Source organism: Trachypithecus francoisi, unplaced genomic scaffold, assembly GCF_009764315.1.
Source record: "Trachypithecus francoisi isolate TF-2019V2 unplaced genomic scaffold, Tfra_2.0 Lachesis_group4, whole genome shotgun sequence".
Taxonomy (NCBI): domain Eukaryota; kingdom Metazoa; phylum Chordata; class Mammalia; order Primates; family Cercopithecidae; genus Trachypithecus; species Trachypithecus francoisi.
In genome coordinates this window covers 95,093,357-95,112,826 of record NW_022681469.1, presented here as the reverse complement: position 1 = coordinate 95,112,826, position 19,470 = coordinate 95,093,357, and the positions used below count along the sequence as shown (strand labels likewise).

General features: G+C 41.6%; 1 protein-coding gene across 1 annotated transcript in view; it reads right to left on the bottom strand.

The window, feature by feature from the left end:
- Window positions 1-1,323: 1,323 nt before the first annotated feature.
- The window catches only part of GPNMB (glycoprotein nmb), a 29,196-nt gene continuing 11,049 nt past the window's right edge, over window positions 1,324-19,470 (bottom strand). The window contains exons 5-11 of the mRNA XM_033194752.1: window positions 16,522-16,680; window positions 15,882-16,202; window positions 9,705-9,803; window positions 8,332-8,434; window positions 6,183-6,391; window positions 2,782-2,875; window positions 1,324-2,369 (exon numbers count right to left, since the gene is read on the bottom strand). Of these exons, the coding sequence (XP_033050643.1) occupies window positions 2,210-2,369; window positions 2,782-2,875; window positions 6,183-6,391; window positions 8,332-8,434; window positions 9,705-9,803; window positions 15,882-16,202; window positions 16,522-16,680 (1,145 nt within the window). The 3' untranslated portion in view covers window positions 1,324-2,209. The remainder of the gene's footprint in view (window positions 2,370-2,781; window positions 2,876-6,182; window positions 6,392-8,331; window positions 8,435-9,704; window positions 9,804-15,881; window positions 16,203-16,521; window positions 16,681-19,470) is intronic.

Sequence of the window (19,470 nt, the reverse complement as noted above, 5' to 3'; positions counted from 1 at the left end):
AATTTTACACTCTTTGGAAGCGATTTTAGAACAAATAACTACATTTTTTTTGGCCTCTAGGTCATGCAGGAAATGAAGAACCTAGACTAAATGTTAATCCCCACAATACCTTTACCATTCCTTAAGAAAATTAACAATTCTATAATATCATCTGGTATCCAGTGTGTACTCAAGTTTCCCCAGTTGTCCCACGAATATCTTTCATGGCTGTTTTTTCCTCAAGCTAGGATCCAATGAAGATTCTCAAATTGCATTTGGTTGCTATGTCTATTTTGTCTCTATTAGGGTAAAACAGGCAAACTATGTCCCATGGGCCAAATCTGGCCCACCACTTGTTTTTGTAAATACATTTTTGCTGGAACACAGCCAGGCTCTTTTATTTACGTAATGTCTACGGTTGTTTTCATGCTACAATGAAAGAGTTGAGTAGTTGTGACTGAGACTGTATGGCCCATAAAGCCTAAGAGATTTAGTACCCAGCCCTTTATGGAAAAAGTTTACTAAACTGTGACTTAGAATTCCACCCCCTGCCTTTATTTTTAATATGATACTGATTACTCAAAGAGTCCAGGACAATTGTTTATAGAAAATCTCTTATTTTAGATTGATCTGATTACATACATTTACACATTAAACTTTTATTTGAAGTTTCACATATGATGTGATTGTGTATATATATAGATATGCGAAAGATATATATATATATATATATATATATATACATACACACACATATATAAAGATTTTTTTTTTTTTTTTGAGACAGGCTCTGACTCTGTTTCCTAGGCTGGAGTGCAGTGGCACCATCTTGGCTCACTGCAGCCTTGACGTCCTGGGCTCAAGTGATCCTTCCACCTCAGCCTCCTGAGCAGCTGGGACTACAGGCATGTACCATCAGGCCCTGCTAATTTTTGTAATTTTTGTAGGGATGGGGTTTCATTATGTTGCCTAGGCTGGTCTCAGACTGCTGAGCTTAAGCAATCTGCCTGCCTCAGCCTCCCAAAGTGCTGGGATTAAAAGTGTGAGCCACTGTGCTCAGCCCTATATATATACATGTATTTAGGTAAAAAATATTTATGAGATTATCAATGCTCTATGAGACATTGTTAAACAACTTTTTACTTGTCAAAAACTATAAATGAAATTGGCTCACTCCTGTAATCCCAGTGCTTTGGGATGCTGAGGCAGGAGGATCCTTTGAGGCCAGGAGTCTGAGACCAGCTTGGACAATATAGGGAGACCCTCATCTATAAAAAAGAAACAACTGTAAGTGTAATTGAAAAGCAAATGATGAATCAGAAAAATAATTACAATACCAAAGTCTTGTCTCTTCCCACACTTTATTTTTCAGGAAGGAGAGAAAAAGAATGTCATGTCTAACAGATAGTAGATGGTTTTAGTTACAAACAGAGGTGAAATCCTTACTGAGCAAGTTGCCATGAAAAGCCCGGGACCTCATCCTTTGGAAAGTCATAATATATTATTTCAAATATGTGCACCGACTGTACAAAAATTTGGAAATATACACAAGAGTGTCACTCAGCATCATGCCTGGTATATAAAAAGCACTAACTAAATGTCCAAGGAATAAATGAACGAATGAATATCATTCCTCAACTCAGCTGAGCAAAGCAAGTTGTCATCAAAATACTCCCACCCATTTATGAGAGTAGTATTTTTTCTGAGTCTAACAAGTGTGCACATCATACCAGAGGTTTGGGCCTGTTATTGTTCCATCAGGAGCTCCTAAGTGTGTTTTGAAATGGGATTCAGTTAGCTTGGAACATGATCTTAGAAACTGGACTACATCAGTTTTATGCATATAGTTACATGGAAAGCTGAAAGTATCCCTCCTCTCCTTGCAGTTAACCTGGGTTAGGCTCTAATCGATAGTAGCTTCTCTCCTTACTCTTGGGACACAGTGTTTCTATCCTACTAGTTACCTAAGACTTTATAAGTGAAACATAAAAAATAATGAAAGGAAGCCTTGCTAAGTTGCTTTTATCAGTTTCACAACATGGCTGAAACTGCCTGCAGTATAATCCCTCTCCCCAACTCTAAAATGACATTTAACCTATAAAAAAATTCAACTTCCCCAAACCACAGTATCTATTTTACAATAATCTTTAGGAAAAAATGGTTAATAGCCACTCTGGCACATCTCACATCAATGGCACTGAAAAGTGAGCTTCAGAAACAAGGTCGAAATTTAAGAAACTCCTTTAAATTCTTGGTTTTTGAGTAGCGGATCCTTTTCCTGGTTTCCCGGAAAGAACACGGCTTTTGCACGGTTGAGAAAGACACTCAGACCTTTGCTTCTGACCACATTCCCAGGACTGTTTTCTATTGGTTTGTATTCCTTGTGTTTTCTGAAAACAATTTGTTGGTTAGTTATTTTTAAAAGATCTTCAGTTGAAATATATTACTTTCTACAATCTTTTTCATGTCAGGTATAAAAGGATTCATTCCACTTAACATGTTTGCAAGACACTGGTGTCTTATGAAAGTACATTTATTTATTCTTCTTCATGCAAGAAATGTGCCTGCTCACTATAATTTGAGATTATCATGTTAAAATTAAGCTGACATAATTTTGTAAAGTTACTGAGATCTGGTAGCATTTTTAGGATTAAAAAACAAACCACAGCAAGATTAACAGGCCAGTTTGGCCCACACAAAATGTTTAAAAACAAAAAAGGGAAAAATGGCCCATTTACATAGGATATATTCACTTTTGACCACACAGTATAGTGATATAAAGCATAGGAACCAAAAACTTACTTGTACACCAAGAGGGAGATCACAGTGACAAATATGGCCAAGCAGCCAATGGAGATCAGGGCAGTATTTGCCATCCTTAAAGGGGAGGCTGGGTCTTAAAACAGAAGCAAGAGCATATTAGTTATGTCTTCCACCTAGAGGACATGACGCTTATAATGCCATTAAATAAATGAGGAAGGGAGCTGTCACAGAAGATACATGGCTCCCTCTGGGCTTTCAGTAATCTTTTCTATTAAATAATACATAGTCTTTGGGTCAGCTTATCTTCTATTTACAGAATGAGTCAGCATGTCTGGAACACTGTGGTAAGGGCCCTGTGGGGAGATGTCACGTCCTGGAGACACCTGCTCAGGTCTTGGCTGATCCGGCAGCGCCACCATGGGGAAGGGCTCCCGTGATCAGGTGGTCGTGCCTCCAGCTTCCTCTCTCACCACCTACCTTCCAGCTGTGCTAAAAATCCTGAAAGTTGGCCATACTCTCCTTGCTCTTTCAGACCTCCATGCCCCCTTACAGGAGTGCCCTCCCCCTGGCTCATGCCTGTAATACCAGCACTTTGGGAGGCAGAGGCAACATAGTGAGACCCCATCTCTACAAAAAATTAAAAAATTAGCCTAGCATGGTGGCGCATGCCTGTGGTACCAGCTACTCAGGAGGCAGAAGTGGGAGGATTGCTTGAACCCGGGAGGTCGAGGCTGCAGTGAGCCGTGATTGCCCTATTGCACTCCAGCCTGGGTGACAGAGCAAGACCCTGCTTCAAAAAAAAGAAAAAAAAAAAAATCACCACCTTTAAAGTTTTTCTTGTTAACAGCTGTCACTGCTCCCAGAAGCATGGACTTCTTTGTCTTGGTTTCTACTCTGTCTAGAACTGTGTCTTCTGCCTAGAACTGTGCTGAGCATGGAGTAGATGCTCAGGGATATTTGTTGAAAGAATTACAGGTGCTTCATGAATATCCATTGAATCGATATATAAAAGTCACTTCAGCTAAAAGTCTATAGGTTTGCCTTTGAAGAATGAGCTATTTCTGAAATTCTGCCTTTGAAACCCAAGCTATTAAGCTACAATCCCCACTGAATTAAAAACTTTCCTTCTGAGCTCTCATTTGCTCTTTCGCTCTCTCTCTCTCTCGTTCTTTCAGACAGGGTTTTGCTGTGCTGCCCAGGCTGGACTTCTGGGCTCAAGGGATCCTCCCACCCCAGCCTCCTGACTAGCTGGGACTATAGGTATGCTCCACTGTGCCTGGCATTCTGAGCTTTCTTTATTTGGCTTTTGAAAATGACTCGGGTCCCACCTAAAGTTATCACTCACTACAAGAAGAATTAAAGGAAAGCAAATGTCTAAACATCTAATTCACATAAGAGATCAGTGGTTTGCCAGTGCAGAGGAAGCTTAATAGAATGAATTAAGACTCTAAAGGTAATTCTAACCAACCTTTGAGCTGTGGCAACACTGGAGGAATAACATCAGCAGCTTCTGATGGTGACTTTAAAGTCCATGGCCACTCGGATGCAGAGGTTTCAGTTCCCTTCTCCAGTCCCCACCCTCCTCAGCTCCCCAACCAGGCCCTGATCCACCCTCCGCCCCCTGGCAGGAAGCAGGGCACCCTTGCACTGTTGGTTTTGCTTTTAAATCTGCACCTTGGATATCATCAACAAGCCCTCACACAAATAATTAGGTGTATGATTATTTTCTTTTAATGGGATTAAAACTCTTCTTTTAATGGGATTAAAACTGCATTATTAATGAGGAAATTTTGTTTTAAATTTTTTTGTTGTGTTTGGTTGTTTGTTTGAGATGGAGTCTCACTCTGTTGGCCAGGCTGGAGTGCAGTGTCTTCATCTCAGCTCACTGCAACCTCTGCCTCCTGGGTTCAAATGATTCTCCTACCTCAGCCTCCCGAGTAGCTGGGACTACAGGCGCCTGCCACCATGTCTGGCTAATTTTTGTATTTTTAGTAGAGATGGGGTCTCACTATGTTGGCCAGGCTGGTCTGGAACTCCTGACCTCAAGTGATCTGCCCACCTTGGCCTCCCAAAGTGCTGGGATTACAGGCGTGAGCCACCGCGCCCAACCAGAAACATATGTTTTTGTTTGTTTGTTTGTTTTTGTGGCCAGAAATATATGTTTAAGAACATATTACCTTATGAGATAGGCTTCAAGTTCAAAGGGGTTATAAGTGAATGAGCTATTAGATTGTACCTGACAATACTCAAATTAAGGAGTGAAGTAAGTGCTTTAATGCAGGGGTCCCCTACTCCCAGATTGCGGGCCAGTACTTGTAGGGGTCCTCAGCCTGTTAGCAACTGGGCCGCATGGCAGGAGGTGAGCAGCCAACGACTGAGCATTACCGCCCAAGCTCTGCCTCCTGTCAGCTCAGCGGCGGCATTATATTCTCATAGGAGTGCAAACCCTATCATGAACTGCACATGCGAGACAGCTAGGTTGCGTGCTCCTTATGAGACTCTAATGCCTGATGATCTGAGGTGGAACAGTTTCATCCTGAAACCATCCTCCACCATCCCCGTTCCACGGAAAAACTGTCTTCCACAAAACAGGTCCCTGGTGTCAGAAAGGCTGGGGACTGCTGCTGTAATATCTATACAACTTAATCTTTCCCTTTCATCCTACCACGTAGCACTTCTTCTAAGCCACAAGTAATATCTTACAACAAAGTTGATTATCTGTGACAGTTAGTGAGGGCCATTAGGGTAGAGCCCTAATTTGGAGGTTGGGGGAAGTTGGATGCCACCAGTAAATGCAAATTTCTAAATGAAATTCCTTTGTCTTCTTTGTTAACATTGTACCTTTCCAAGCATTCAGAGGGAAAAGAGTAGTTTATCTGGTGAAGATGTGAGGAATAATAAGCTGGTTTGTTACTGTGCCCCGTAACGCTCAGTGGAGTTTGGGAAGGGAAAGAGAGGATGCATAGTAAGTTAGAAGGGACTGAGGGGAACAGCTTGTGTCTCATTTCTCTTCCAGGCTTCATATCTTTGCTCAGGTGGATTTTCATGAAAATGTGATATCAGCCTCTCCTTTGTTGTTGCTTCATTGGAGAACATTGCTATTTTTTGATATTGGCCTTTACACTTTCTCCTTGAAATACAAATCTATTCAAGTGTGCAGTGATCATATCCCATTGTTACTGGTCCATGATCACAGCTGATTTTTCTTCATCAAAAGGCTTTTCTTTGACCACTATTTCACCGGATGTCTCATCACTTCCCTAAGTAGATTTGCTATTGGATTGTAATGCCAGTCCTCAGATCCTTATTAATAAGAGTTCAATGAATTTTATACTGAAATAAAATTAAACATTGACAACAAAGGCCTAAATAGCTTTAGTATGGGATACACACTTTACCTGCAGTATGAAATGCTCATATGGTCGTAAAACAAACCTCACCTCTGTCAGGAACAGAAATCAGGGTGCTCGTGAGAGCCAGGCTTGTATCATCCCCCAGGGTGAGGTTCATACAGTATGTCCCAGACCCATTGAAGGCTCGTCTCACAGTCAGCAGACACATCTCATCCACATCCACAGGGCTGCAGACTGCGTTCTGGCTGATCTTGCAGGAGGGGTCGGAAATGATGGTACAGACCTCCGTGGGAATGCTGCGACAGGGCAGGTGGGCGAGGGCGCACAGGGCACAGAGAGGGGGAGAGAGGAAGGTCAGATCCATTTTACAAAGGGAAAGTCATTACATTTCTATGAAATGGAATTCCACCTCATTGTTACTCAAACTATAAGATGCCAAATTGTTAGTCTTATGATTTGCTCTTAAGCAAGCCTGTGTGCTGAGCTATGCCTTTCTCTGCATCCTCAGGAAAGTGAGGCCCTGGGGTGGAGGAGAAAAAAATGATCTCCCCAGGGGAAGGGGCTGATGAAAACCACGTGAAGTCCAGCTCACTCCTTTTACATTCCTTCTAAATCCCTAGAATGTTCGAAGATGCAGATAGCTTGTGTGTTAGGCAGACATATTATTAAATGCCATAGTTGGCCCTGCCTAGGTTCCTGTAGAAGTATAACAGCAACAGCAGCAGTTGTTTTTGCAGGACTTATTATGTGCTGGGCACTGAGTTTTATTTATTTATTTATCTTTCCTCAGAGACCTTTGCTCTGAGTGAGTTTTAGATATATGACATGATCTTGCTTATTCCTCTCAACAGCTTTTTTTTTTTTTTTTTTTTGAGACAGAGTTTTGCTCTTGTTGCCCAGGCTGGAGTGCAATGGCATGATCTCAGCTCACTGCAACCTCTGTCTCCCAGGTTCAAGAGATTCTCCTGCTTCAGCCTCCCGAGTAGCTGGGGTTACAGGCACCTACCACCACTCCTGGCTAATTTTTGTATTTTTAGTAGAGGCCAGACTGGTCTCGAACTCCTGACCTCAGGTATCCACCGCCTTGGCCTCCCAAAGTGCTGAAATTACAGGCGTGAGCCACCGTGCCCGGCCTCTCTCAATAGCTTTTTGAAGAAAGTAACATTACCCCAGTTTAACAGATGACAAACCATCTCAGGGAGAGAGATTAATGAGTCCAGGTCATATAAGCAGCCAGGGGTGGTGCTGGGACTTGAACAGAAGAGGTTTGACTCATCTGTCCTTGATGCTAGGCTACCTGCCATTGCTGTCCTGACCACTATCTCATGGCAGCCTTCTTGGATGGAGAGACCAGGCTGTGATGCTGGGCTCATGGGCCGGGGTCTGGGATGGGGAATGTCCCTCTTCTCACCAGCCAGGCCTCTCACAGCAGCTTCACTCTCTGGGTCAGCTTTCACTCTATTTTCTGCCACCCTTACCCTCATTCTGGTCCTCTCCCCAAGGTGGAGAGCTTCTTAGCTCTTCTTTTCTACCAAATAAGGCCACATCTTCATACCACCTCATTCTCCTGATTAATTTATGTATTTACACACATATATATTTTAATCAAGTCATTTATATATTATATGCAAATGATTTGTTAATGCATATTTAGTTAGCCAATATAGTATTTATATATTCATTCATTTGTATTTACTTTATTACATGTAGTCATGACCAAATCATAGGAAACCAAATTATATAATGCACTGGAAAGAGCTTTGTAAATTCTAAAGAGAGAGAATTATCAGGCGTTGCTATTAATGTTAGCATAGGCAGCTTCCTGGAAGCTTAAGAGCTCTCCTGTGAGCTGCCCTCTGTTGGCTACCAGCATTCCATTGGTAGGCAAGTTTTGTGACCACTGGGGCCCTCAGTTGCCTCATTTATAAAATGGGGAGGCTCATAGGATTGTTGTGAGGATTCAATATGAGAACAGGTATAAGGTGTTAAGAATTCAGTTAAGTGTTCAAACAGTTATCATAATTATTATTCAGCTTAATTGTTAAAGGTTTCTCAATTGCTCAACTGTAGCAAAACACGTGTGTGCTAGATAGCACCTCCTAGGGTCCTTCCTGTCTAAGGTTACCAGTAAATAGGAATTCAAATCAACTTAAAAGAGGTAACTGGTGGTCAATGCCTTTGTTCAGACTTGAGGTCCTCACTTGACCCATGCCTCTTTCGGAGACAATATACTCACCTCCCTTGGCAGGTCACAACAAAGTCTATTAGGGAGCTGTCAGGCCCTGGTACCAGCATCAGGACGTCTGTCATCTGGATGATGTTAACTTCTAAGATTCCCTCTAACAAAATAACCCCCAGAGAAAAACACATCAAAATACAACAGAAATCAGATAAAGCCAAACAATCTTTCTGGTATAGATTGAATGTTTGTGTCCCCCAGAAATTCATGTGTTGAAACCCCCAAGGTGACAGCATTAGGAGCTGGGGCCTTTGGGAGGTGGTTAGGTTATGAGGGTGAAGCCTTCATGTGTGGGATTAAGACCCTTATGAAAGTGACCCCAGAGAACCCTTTTGCCTCTTCCACCACATGAGGACACAGCAAGAAGACTGCCATCTGCCATCTATGAACCAGGAAGTGGGCCCTCACCAGACATCGAATGTGCTGGTACCTTGAACTCGGACTTCCCAGCCTCTAGGACTATGAGAAATAAATTCCTGCTGTTGGTTTATAAGCCACCCAGTCTATGGAATTCTATTATAGAAGCTTGAATGGACTAAGGTACAGCTCTTAATACATCAGAAAGTGAAAAAAATTAAAAAAGGAAGACAGCCTTCTTGCCATACAGGAACATACCAGATCTGGCAATCTACCCCCGTAGCTTAGGATACATATCCATGCACCATTTTCAAAGTCAAACTGAACTGTTTTTCAGTCCAACCTAGATTTTTGTTTCTAGAGCCTGTGTGTGCATCAGAAAGTAGCACTCCATCCTGGAAGGTGTTTCAGGAAAAGGTAATCCTGGGTAGACGCAGCCCCAGGCTCAGGCCTTGGCCAGCTTCTCAAGCGGCTTGGACTCAAGGGATACTGCTTGGGCTTCCACCTCCATCTTCACTCCCAGAATCAGTGAGCACAGGTTGGGCTTCCGTTCCCCTCAGTCTTCTCTGTTGTATGCCTTAGGGCTGTGCCCAAATGCACAGTCATGTGTGGTGGCCTGCTCTTTCCCCTTTTCACATACAAGTGTGACTTTGTGAAAATTAACTAGGGGAAGACAGTGGAAGTTGTGGGAACTTGATGCTAGCCTTCCTTTACCCTACACACCCCATTCAGATGGCTGGGCTGCAGAGGTGGAATACAGGCCCAGGGCAGGCTCATTAGCATGTGGCCTTCACCGTAGGCTTGTTTCCACCAGGATGTGGAAGGAAGGCCAGGGAGGCAGGTGGGAATTTGGAAATGAGTAGGGTCTTTGCTCTTGCATGTGTGGTGTCATCTTAGACAAGCAGAGGGTGCCCTTACCACCTACCTCCACCCCTTCGGAGTTAGCAAAGAGAGTGGGTGACCCTAGGTGGAGTCTAGCATCCCTCCTCACCGGTCTTCATCTTCAGCCTTACCTACAATTGTGATGGTGGCTTGAAAGTGACCATATCTGTTAATCTGGCAGTTTTCATCAGGAATCTTACTCAGCTCCAGGGGGTTGTCACCAGCAGGTCCTGGGGTGTTAGAATAACAAGATTTTAGAGTAGTTGCTACGAACGTAAAAGATACATATGATATAATAAAAAATCTAAACATTTGCCATTTGCTTTTTAGAAAAATATCAGGAATGCTATACTATGAAATTGCTATAGAAATTTCAACTAAATGTGTCATAATTTACACAGATGTGAGAGCTATAAGGTATTATCATTGCTAAATTATGTAAGGAAGCATAATCTCACATTTTGTGTGAACACAAGAAGCAAATTAAAGGGTGAAACTGTATTAAAATGTGTGATACAATGGTCATGAAGAAATAAACCTGGCCATAATAGATGAAGTTATATTTTAATTTTGGAAGCAGGTATTCTGGGCTCAAATTCCAGTTCCCCTTGTTTTTAGCTGTTTGAGACCACAGGCACATCATTTAATCTGTTTTCGTCTCTATTTGCTCATGTGTAAAATAAGAACAATACTTGCTGTCCTCTGGGGGCTGAACTATGAAGCTTAAATGAGATAAAGTATATAAAACCTGCTGCTTATCACTGCTGCAGAGGGAGTACTTAATAAATCACAGTTTCTTTCTTCCAGTAATGTGGGAAAAGATCATTCTTTCCCTGTTTGGATGTCTCACAGCTCCAAAGCTAAATTCTAAAAGTCTTACTGTGATGAGCAGAGATGTGAGGAAGGAAAGGAGGGAATACATTTTTGAAAAACAAGCCTTGAATATAATTAGAGCAAAGAATCTAATGTCCTATTAATTACAATTTAACAGGCTCTAATTAAGACCTCGCTGCTCCTTCAGCAAGATAAAAAGTCTAGAAAGAGGCCGGGCGCAGTGGCTCACGCCTATAATCTCAGCACTTTGGGAGGCCGAGGTGGGCGGACCAAAAGGTCAGGAGATCGAGACCATCCTGGCTAACGCGGTGAAACCCTGTTTCTACTAAAAATACAAAAAAATTAGGCGGGCATGGTGGTGGGCACGGTGATGGGCATGGTGGTGGGTGCCTGTAGTCCCAGCTACTCGGGAGGCTGAGGCAGAATGGCGTGAACCCGGGAGGCGGAACTTGCACTGAGCCAAGATTATGCCACTGCACTCCAGCCTGGGCAACAGAGTGAGACTCCATCTCAAAAAAAAAAACAAACAAAAAAAAGTCTAGAAAGAAAATAACGATACTGAAAATATAATCTTCTTTTTAATTTCGAAAGATAAGTGAAGCGGACTCAGTCTTGGGGAAGGACATCAAAGCCTCATAAGAGCTGCATTTCTAACTGAGTGACATGTGAGTGAAGCCGGCTGGGAGATTTCTCCAGGGCGTCTCAGAACCGTCAGCGGTTAAACATCCCTGTGATTTTCCTGTGCCCAGAGCAGGTTTCTCAGAGCAGTTCTCAGAACAGGTCCAGAAATGAATGCTCCATGGCACACACTTTGAGAAATGCTGCTCAGGTAAAGCCCAGAAAGGCCTGGACACTGTGTTAGACTGAATGCAGTGGTTTACCAGCAGGAAGGGCTGTGGCAGCCTCTTGGGAATGTCCCCTGAGTTTCACGTTGGTCCTCTGGAAATGACAAAACAGTCATTCTGACTGTCCTGAGATTCAAATGATCTACTCTATAGCAATAGCATTGTTTGTGCAGGGCATTCAAGTTCAATAGCTCTTCTCCAGAAAACCATACAATTTCTTATTTTGAAGTTCTTGACAGGCAGAATTTAGTTGTCAAGTTAGAGCACGGAATCATGACCCTGCCATATTTTAAAATGAAACTTCTCTTGCTCTGCATATACTTTAGTGCTAAAAATGAAATAAAACTTATTTTCTTAAAAAATGACCAAATAATAAAAGTCAATGATTCTACCTTAGATAGAATGCTTTTAAAATGCATATGGAGGCCGGGCATGGTGGCTCACACCGGTAATCCTAGCACTTTGGGGGGCTGAGGTACGTGGATCACTTGAGGCCAGGAGTTCAAGACCAACCTGGGCAACATGGTGGAACCTAGTCTCCCTTAAAAATAAAGAAATATTAGCTGGGCATGGTGGTTCGCATGCCTGTAGTCCTGCCTACTGGGGAGGCTGAAGCAGGAGAATTGCTTGAACCCGGAAAGCAGAGGTTGCAGTGAGCCGAGATTGCACCACTGCACTCCAGCCTGGGCAACAGAGCAAGACTCCGTCTCAAAAAAAATAAAAAAGCACATAGAGCTTTGCAAACATTGTGTCTATAAAGTCAAGGTATGATTCAAGGGCTAATGGAGAGAAACGCACACCTTAAAAGACAGATGAGAAAGAAGGTCAGCTTCATCTTTAATTCAGTATTTATGTCCCTGTTGCCCAGAGAATGGTGTGAGAGCTCTTGATTCTCTGGGAAAGTTCTCTATGATATGATGTTATTTTATATAAAGAGAGAGTGTTACAGTAATTAGCATCGGTCTTACAAAAGGTTTTTTTATTTTTTCAGATTTGTTCACAAGTCTGAAAAACGAATAATAGCACTGTTAGCTAAGGGAAGAGAATTCTGTGACTTAAAAATAGCACACACACATCTGCCATCGGATTTAAACCCACCTACCTGAGTCACCTCTTCGACTTGCTTCTACCTCACTCCTGCATTTGCATTTCATTTCTATTTTTGGCTGTGCATTATTATGAAGCCACTTACCAAAGCAGAGAGAACATATTTTTTTGGTCAAACAATAATATAATAGTCATCCAAGCCCTTTAATATGGCCTGTATAGCTGGAAATGCTCCCTGGAAGAGACCTTTTAGAAATGTCCCTTCTCGCTCTCCCTAAGAGAGATGCTAGTTTAAGGCATTTTGGGGTTGATTATGATTGATCTAACATCTTTAGATAAAGCCAGGCAGCTTTCCTTTGCAATAAAACTTAACTAACTTGTAGGGGTTACTAGTTTATTCCATTTTATTTATTTTTTTTGAGACAGAGTTTCTCTCTTGTCGCCCAGGCTGGAGTGCAATGGTGCGATCTCCACTCACTGCAACCTCCACCTCCCAAGTTCAAGCAATTCTTCTGCCTCAGCCTCCCAAGTAGCTGGGATTACAAACACTCTCCACCACGCTCAGCTAATTTTTATATTTTCAGTGGAGATGGGGTTTCACCATGTTGACCAGGCTGGTCTTGAACTCCTGATCTCAGGTGATCCACCTGCCTCAGCCTCCTAAAGTGCTGGGATTAGAGATGTGAGCCACCGTGCCTGGCCTGCTAGTTTGTATCTTATGATCTCACCTAGGGATAAATTATAACAGAAATTTTAAATAACGTTTCATTGGCTTCAAATATATTTTTAACACATGCTATGATATAAATAGTTTATAAGAAAAACAAGCTAGTTTAATAAAAATGAAATTCAAAGTAGACTACCATTAAACAACCTAACATTAAGTCTTTTACCGTTCTGGAACTTAAATATTAAAGGCATCTGTAATTTATTTTGAATTTTATACCTGGTCCTCTTTTTTGCAAGAAGATCATTAATACTTGTAGATAAAGAAATTGCTTCTCCTAAAGGATTACTAGAATAAAGCTATATGGTTTTTGTTGTTGTTGTTGTTTTTTATTTGAGACGGAGTCTCGCTCTGTCGCCCAGGCTAGAGTGCAGTGGCCTGATCTCAGCTCACTGCAAGCTCTGCCTCCCAGGTTTACGCCATTCTCCTGCCTCAACCTCCCGAGTAGCTGGGACTACAGGCACCCGCCACCTCGCCCGGCTAGTTTTTTGTATTTTTTAGTAGAGACGGGGTTTCACCGTGTTAGCCAGGATGGTCTCGATCTCCTGACCTTGTGATCTGCCCGTCTCGGCCTCCCAAAGTGCCGGGATTACAGGCTTGAGCCACCGTGCCTGGCTGAATGAAGCTATATGTTTAAAGTTGTTCAATACAGTTATAGTTGTAGTTGGAATTAGGAATAATCTAATCATCCATCAATAAAAGAATGGTGGGCTGGGCACGGTGCCTCACGCCTATAATCCCAGCAGTTTGGAAGGCTGGGGTGGGTGGATCACCCATGCTAGGGAATTGGAGACCAGCCTGAGCAACATGGCAAAACCCCATCTCTACTAAAAAACAAAAAAATTAGCTGGGCATGGTTGTGCATGCCTGTAGTCCCAGCCACTCGGGAGACTGAGGCAGGAGGATCACTTGAGTCCAGGAGGCGGAGGTTGCAGTAAGCTGAGATTGTGCCACTGCACTCCAGCCTGGGTGTTAGAGCAAGACCCTGTCTCAAAAAAAAAAAAAAAAAAAAAAAAAAGAATGGTGAGATAAATGATAGTAGATACATTCTATGGAACACCATGCAGCTACTGGATAAAGTGAGATAGATTTACATGTATTAACAATGGAAAGATGTCTATAATGTTTGTTAAATTAGAAAAAAAGCAAATTGTAAAACAGTATAAATAGCCCTCTTGTGTAAATGAACCTGTTTACACAACCAAAACAACAAACCTTATGTGTATATATAGTATATGTTTATAAATGCATAGACAAAGATCTGGAAAGAAATCCTCCCAATTATTAACAGGGTTTAACTCTTGGGAGGAGAGTATGAGTGGGGACTTTTGCTTTTTACTCTAGACATCTATATTGTTTTAATTTTACTAAGGAACATGCATAAATTTTATAATTTAAAACATTTTTGAGATAAAATCAGTGATAACTTGTGTTGTCTTGACTTAGATATGCTTGATTTAACAAACTCTCATTTTATTACTAACATCTTATTATAAAACTTTATAATTTATAACAAACAAGATTTTGTAAAAACAAGAGAAGAAGCCCCAGACGTCATGATGGACCGTCTTGGGCTTGGTCCATGACGCCCTCTTGTGACCAGTGAGAGGATGTCAGCCTATTGCTATCCCCGGGATCCTGGGGTGCTGAGTGCAACTGGCCCAGTGGGGAAAGGATGGTGATGGCATGGGGTAGCGTGGGGAATCAGATGGAAGCCAGTGCTACCCAAAGTGGACTCTTAAGGACTTCTTGATTGTCCCCAGACTTTTAATACAGGGTGGTATTGAATTACTCATGTCTTATATGCAGCACAGTTTTATTTTTATTTAGTTATTTTAATCTTTTTTTATATACTTTAAGCTCTAGGGTATATGTGCATAACGTGCAGGTTTGTTACATATGTATACATGTGCCATGTTGGTGTGCTGCACCCATTAACTCGTCATTTACATTAGGTATATCTCTTAATGCCATCCTGCCCCCCTCCCCTCACCCCCCACAGGCCCTGGTATATGATGTTCCCTGCTCTGTGTCCAAGTGTTCTCATTGTTCAGTTTCCCCCTGTGAGTGAGAACATGTGGAGTTTGGTTTTCTGTCCTTGTGACAGTTTGCTCAGAATGATGGTTTCCAGTTTCATCCACGTCCCTACAAAGGACATGAACTCATCCTTTTTAATGGCTGCATAGTATTCCATGGTGTATATGTGCCACATTTTCTTAATCCAGTCTATCATTGATGGACATTTAGGTTCATTCCAAGTGTTTGCTATTGTGAATAGTGCCACAATAAACATACGATGCAGCACAATTTTAATGTCAGGAATCACTGCAGCTGGCTAACCCAGAAATACTCTCAAGCTGCATTCTTTCTTGGACCATTTGGAAATTGCTTTCAAGTACAGCTGTGTTTTCATGGACACTGGGTGGGTGTGGGCAGGGTAGGGAAAGAAATTAGCAGGGGAGAGGAAGGAACATAGAAATGGCCTGATCATTTATAAGGTGCCAGTGTGCCTTCTCATAGCCATAAAAAATGGCAGATAAACAAAAATGTGACAGGTTAGAAGAGAGCAGAGTGCGTACACATAGCAGGGGCCAGTGCAAATGAGGAAGGTCAAAGAGCTTTCTACAAGTCACTGAATTCTATTTGCAAAGTGACTTTAAATACATTCTCCCTTCTTCTGTGTTCTATAGATGTAAAATGGTGATAAATTTGCTTTAAAAAATCAACAGGTACAAAATGGAATCACCACAGAGTCCTTACAATATCCCCTTAAGGAGGGATTTAATAATATGACCTATGTGAATATTTTGTTAGTCATTAAGGAGCCCCCCTCAAAGATCACTGTGAAACCTTACCTAAAGAAGGGGTGGGTTTTGGAGGTCTGGGTGGTGGTGGTGTTGGTGGCGGACAAGGTCCTGGTGCTGCAGCTTTCACAGTGAGGTTAAGGCTGAAGGTTCCATTGAGCACGTATGTGTGATTCACAGTGTGATTGATGGAAACAAACAGGCCAGTATTATCCCCGAAGCTCCACTTGTAGTTAACGGTAGAATAATTGAGGAAGTGGCTAGGATCATGAATCAGGACATCAAACGTAATGGGGAGATCTTTGAGGAAGGTGTCATCGGATGAATTTCGATCATTCTTCTGGGACATAGTCACAAATACAGGAATCTGATCTAAAATATACATCCCCCAAAGAAAGAAAGAATGCATGACTGCTTGATTGTAAGTGGAGGACTTCGACGATGCTTTTAGGTTAAAATATTAAAATGAGGGATAATCTAGCATTATTTTCCTTTTCACATGCAAGTTTTCTGGGGTATCCTATGCTATTCTGGAAAACAGATGAACTACAACTAATTAAATATACAAGCTTAGATAGGGGCCCAGATGAATCGTAACCTAACCCCGAACACTTGGCCTTAACTCTTTTTGAACCCATTGATGTCAACAGAATGAAGTGCCTCATCCTCAGTTAGAGTTCACACCACTCACCCGTTACCACGTACACATCTTTCACTTGTGCGATGGGAACATATGCCCGTCCATGTCTTCTATAGACAGTCACTTCCATGAGTTGAGGCCCAAGTGTCACATTGGCTGTGTTCACAGAAACTCTCACTGAACATCGTCCCAATTTCTGGAAATACTGACCTTTGGGAAGATGGAAATTTTTAGTTATTGGCTGCATTAAATCATCATTATAGAAAGCTGTTCCTTAAAGACTAGCTACAACCATTTATAGATTGCTCTGAGTAGGGAAAATAGGATGGGCCTATGGTGCTGCTTCAGAAAGGGAGATGGTGCTTATTTTAATGTAAAATCTTATGAAACAAACCCACAGTTATACACATGTAATTGTATATAGTTGGTTAAAATTTAAAAAGCTGTTTAGTGGCATAATACAGTTAGCCCTTAGTTTACAAATAAATGCTTGTTGTGTTAAGTATTTGGCACTTGAAATACATGTTTTCCCTACAGAAAATACATTTAATATAATGATGAGGTGTCCAGAAGAGTGAAAAAATTATTTATCCAATAACCTACCTTATTTTTGTTACTATTTCCGCTATATTATTAAGCAGATTTTTAAAAGGGGACTGGAATCCTCCATCTCCTAATAGTATTTGTATATAAAAATACAGCAAGTAGCTGGGCGCGGTGGCTCATGCCTGTAATCTCAGCACTTTGGGAGGCCGAGGCAGGCGGATCACCTGAGGTCAGGAGATGGAGCCCATCCCGGCCGATATGGTGAAACCCTGTCTCTACTAAAATACAAAAAAATTAGCCAGATGTGGTGGTACGAGCCTATAATCCAAGCTACTCGGGAGGCTGAGGCAGCCGAATTGCTTGAACCCAGAGGCGGAGATTGCAGTGAGCCAACATCATGCCACTGCACTCCAGCCTGGCGACAGAGCGAAACTCTGTCTCAAAAAAATAAAAATAAAAATCCAGTAAGTGATGAAATAGAGGATGGCAGACATAAAACAGAATAGAGCGGTTCCACAGGCACTTTTCTAGAACACCCCTGAGTCATTCCTTTTCTTTCTCCAACCCTCCCTCCTGCTAGCTAACAGGTGGAAGTAATTCCTCTCCTTCAGGGCTCAAGGACATTTAAACAAATTTTAAAACTCTGTAACTCCTCTTACTATAATTCCCAAATCAAGAACTTTTCTAATCCTGCCAGGGGGCCTGGTTTAGACCTGGCACTGACTGGGTATCTTAGATTGAATGCTTTCGAGACCGGGTGGTTTCAAGACCCTATTTATCACACCGTCGAACGTGTGAGAAAAACATACTGGTCTCTCAAGGGATGTGTGATTTGGAATCCTCCTTCACTTTGAGGTGCAGGGGTAGTTCCCTCAGAAGTTATAAGGGGAAGGGGTGTCTCTCAGGCGTTATTCATGAAGCAAATGTTAGTTTCAGCTCTGAGAGGTGAGACCATACTTAGCTGAGGGAGAATATCAGTTAACTCTGAGACCTCAGTGGAAGACAGAAATTCAAGGCAGTCTTGTTAGACCAACAGAGCAAGTTCTAGGCTGAAGGTTGATTTTAAAGACAGACAGTTGATCTGGTAAGTTATTGGAATGTTTACTAGGCTAAAGAGTCTGGGAGTGTTAGTAAACATAAGTGACTCCATGCAAACTGTCAGAATTCTGTCATGAGAGGGACAAGTCAAAGAAATGTTTGGTGAGTTGGCTAATGGGGTCACAATGGCAGTGAAAAATAAGTCAGTTTTAAGGCAACTGGTTTATATAGATGAGCATAATATTTGACATAGCTTTACTCTGCTCAATGGGTATGTATTGTTAATATTTTGTCCTGATTTGTAAATAAGTTAATTGAAGGAAGAGGAGTGCTCTCTAATGTGTGATGAAAGATGAAACATTTAGAAATCTGGAGGCTGCTCAATTGGTAGCAGTTTTCAAATATGCAGTGTCAGGTGGCACCTAGTGACATTTTAAACTAAGAATTTAGCAGCCTAATTGATAATAAGCTAAGTCTGCTTCTTCTAAAAGTAATCATTTCCCCAATAATAAAGCAAAATGAATACCATTTGTAATTTAAAAAAAGACAGAATGGGCTAGGTCAAAGCAGAACAGTAGTTATTTTATTTCTACACAATGAAATATTGTGCAGCCATTAAAACAATGTACAAAATTTAAAAAATCATATCATTAAATGCTCATGATAGTAAGCAAAAATGTGTATGTGATCTTAATAATGAACTTAATAAATACTAGCAAAGAAAACACCATAATAATTAACAATGATAATCTCTGGTGTTAATTACAGATAATTTTTATTTTTTATTTGTATCTTTTCTGAGGATTTCCTACAAATAAATAGCACATGCTTCTTTAAATCTTAAAAATTCTCTAGAGAACATAAAAAAAACAGAAGAAGAAATCAATGAATGCTCATCCATGTGCCATTCTGTTTTTTTTTGTTTTTTTTTTTGAGATGGAGTCTCACTCTGTCGCCTGGGCTGGAGTGCAATGGCTCAATCTCCTCTCACTGCAACCTCCACCTCCTGGGTTCAAGTGATTCTCCTGCCTCAACCTCCTGAGTAGCTGGGATTACAGGTGCACACCACCACACCTGGCTAATTTTTATATTTTTAGTAGGGACGGGGCTTCACCATGTTGGCCAGGCTGGTCTTGAACTCCTGACCTCAGGTGATTCACCTGCCTCAGCCTTCCAAGGTGCTGGGATTACAGGTGTAAACCATATGCCCAGCCTCCATGTGCCATTCAAATAAATAAGTGTTAGTATTTTTTCTTGTTATGGTTTTAGGTAGAAAAAAAAAAGTGGTTTTGTTTTTTTGAAAAAGAGCTTAATATTTTAGTTTTTCTCTCTTTTTAACTCTTCAGTGTCCTGGAGATTGGCAAGGTTAACCAGGATTTCATTTTTCTCTCTCACCGTTCACCCATGCTAAGGAAA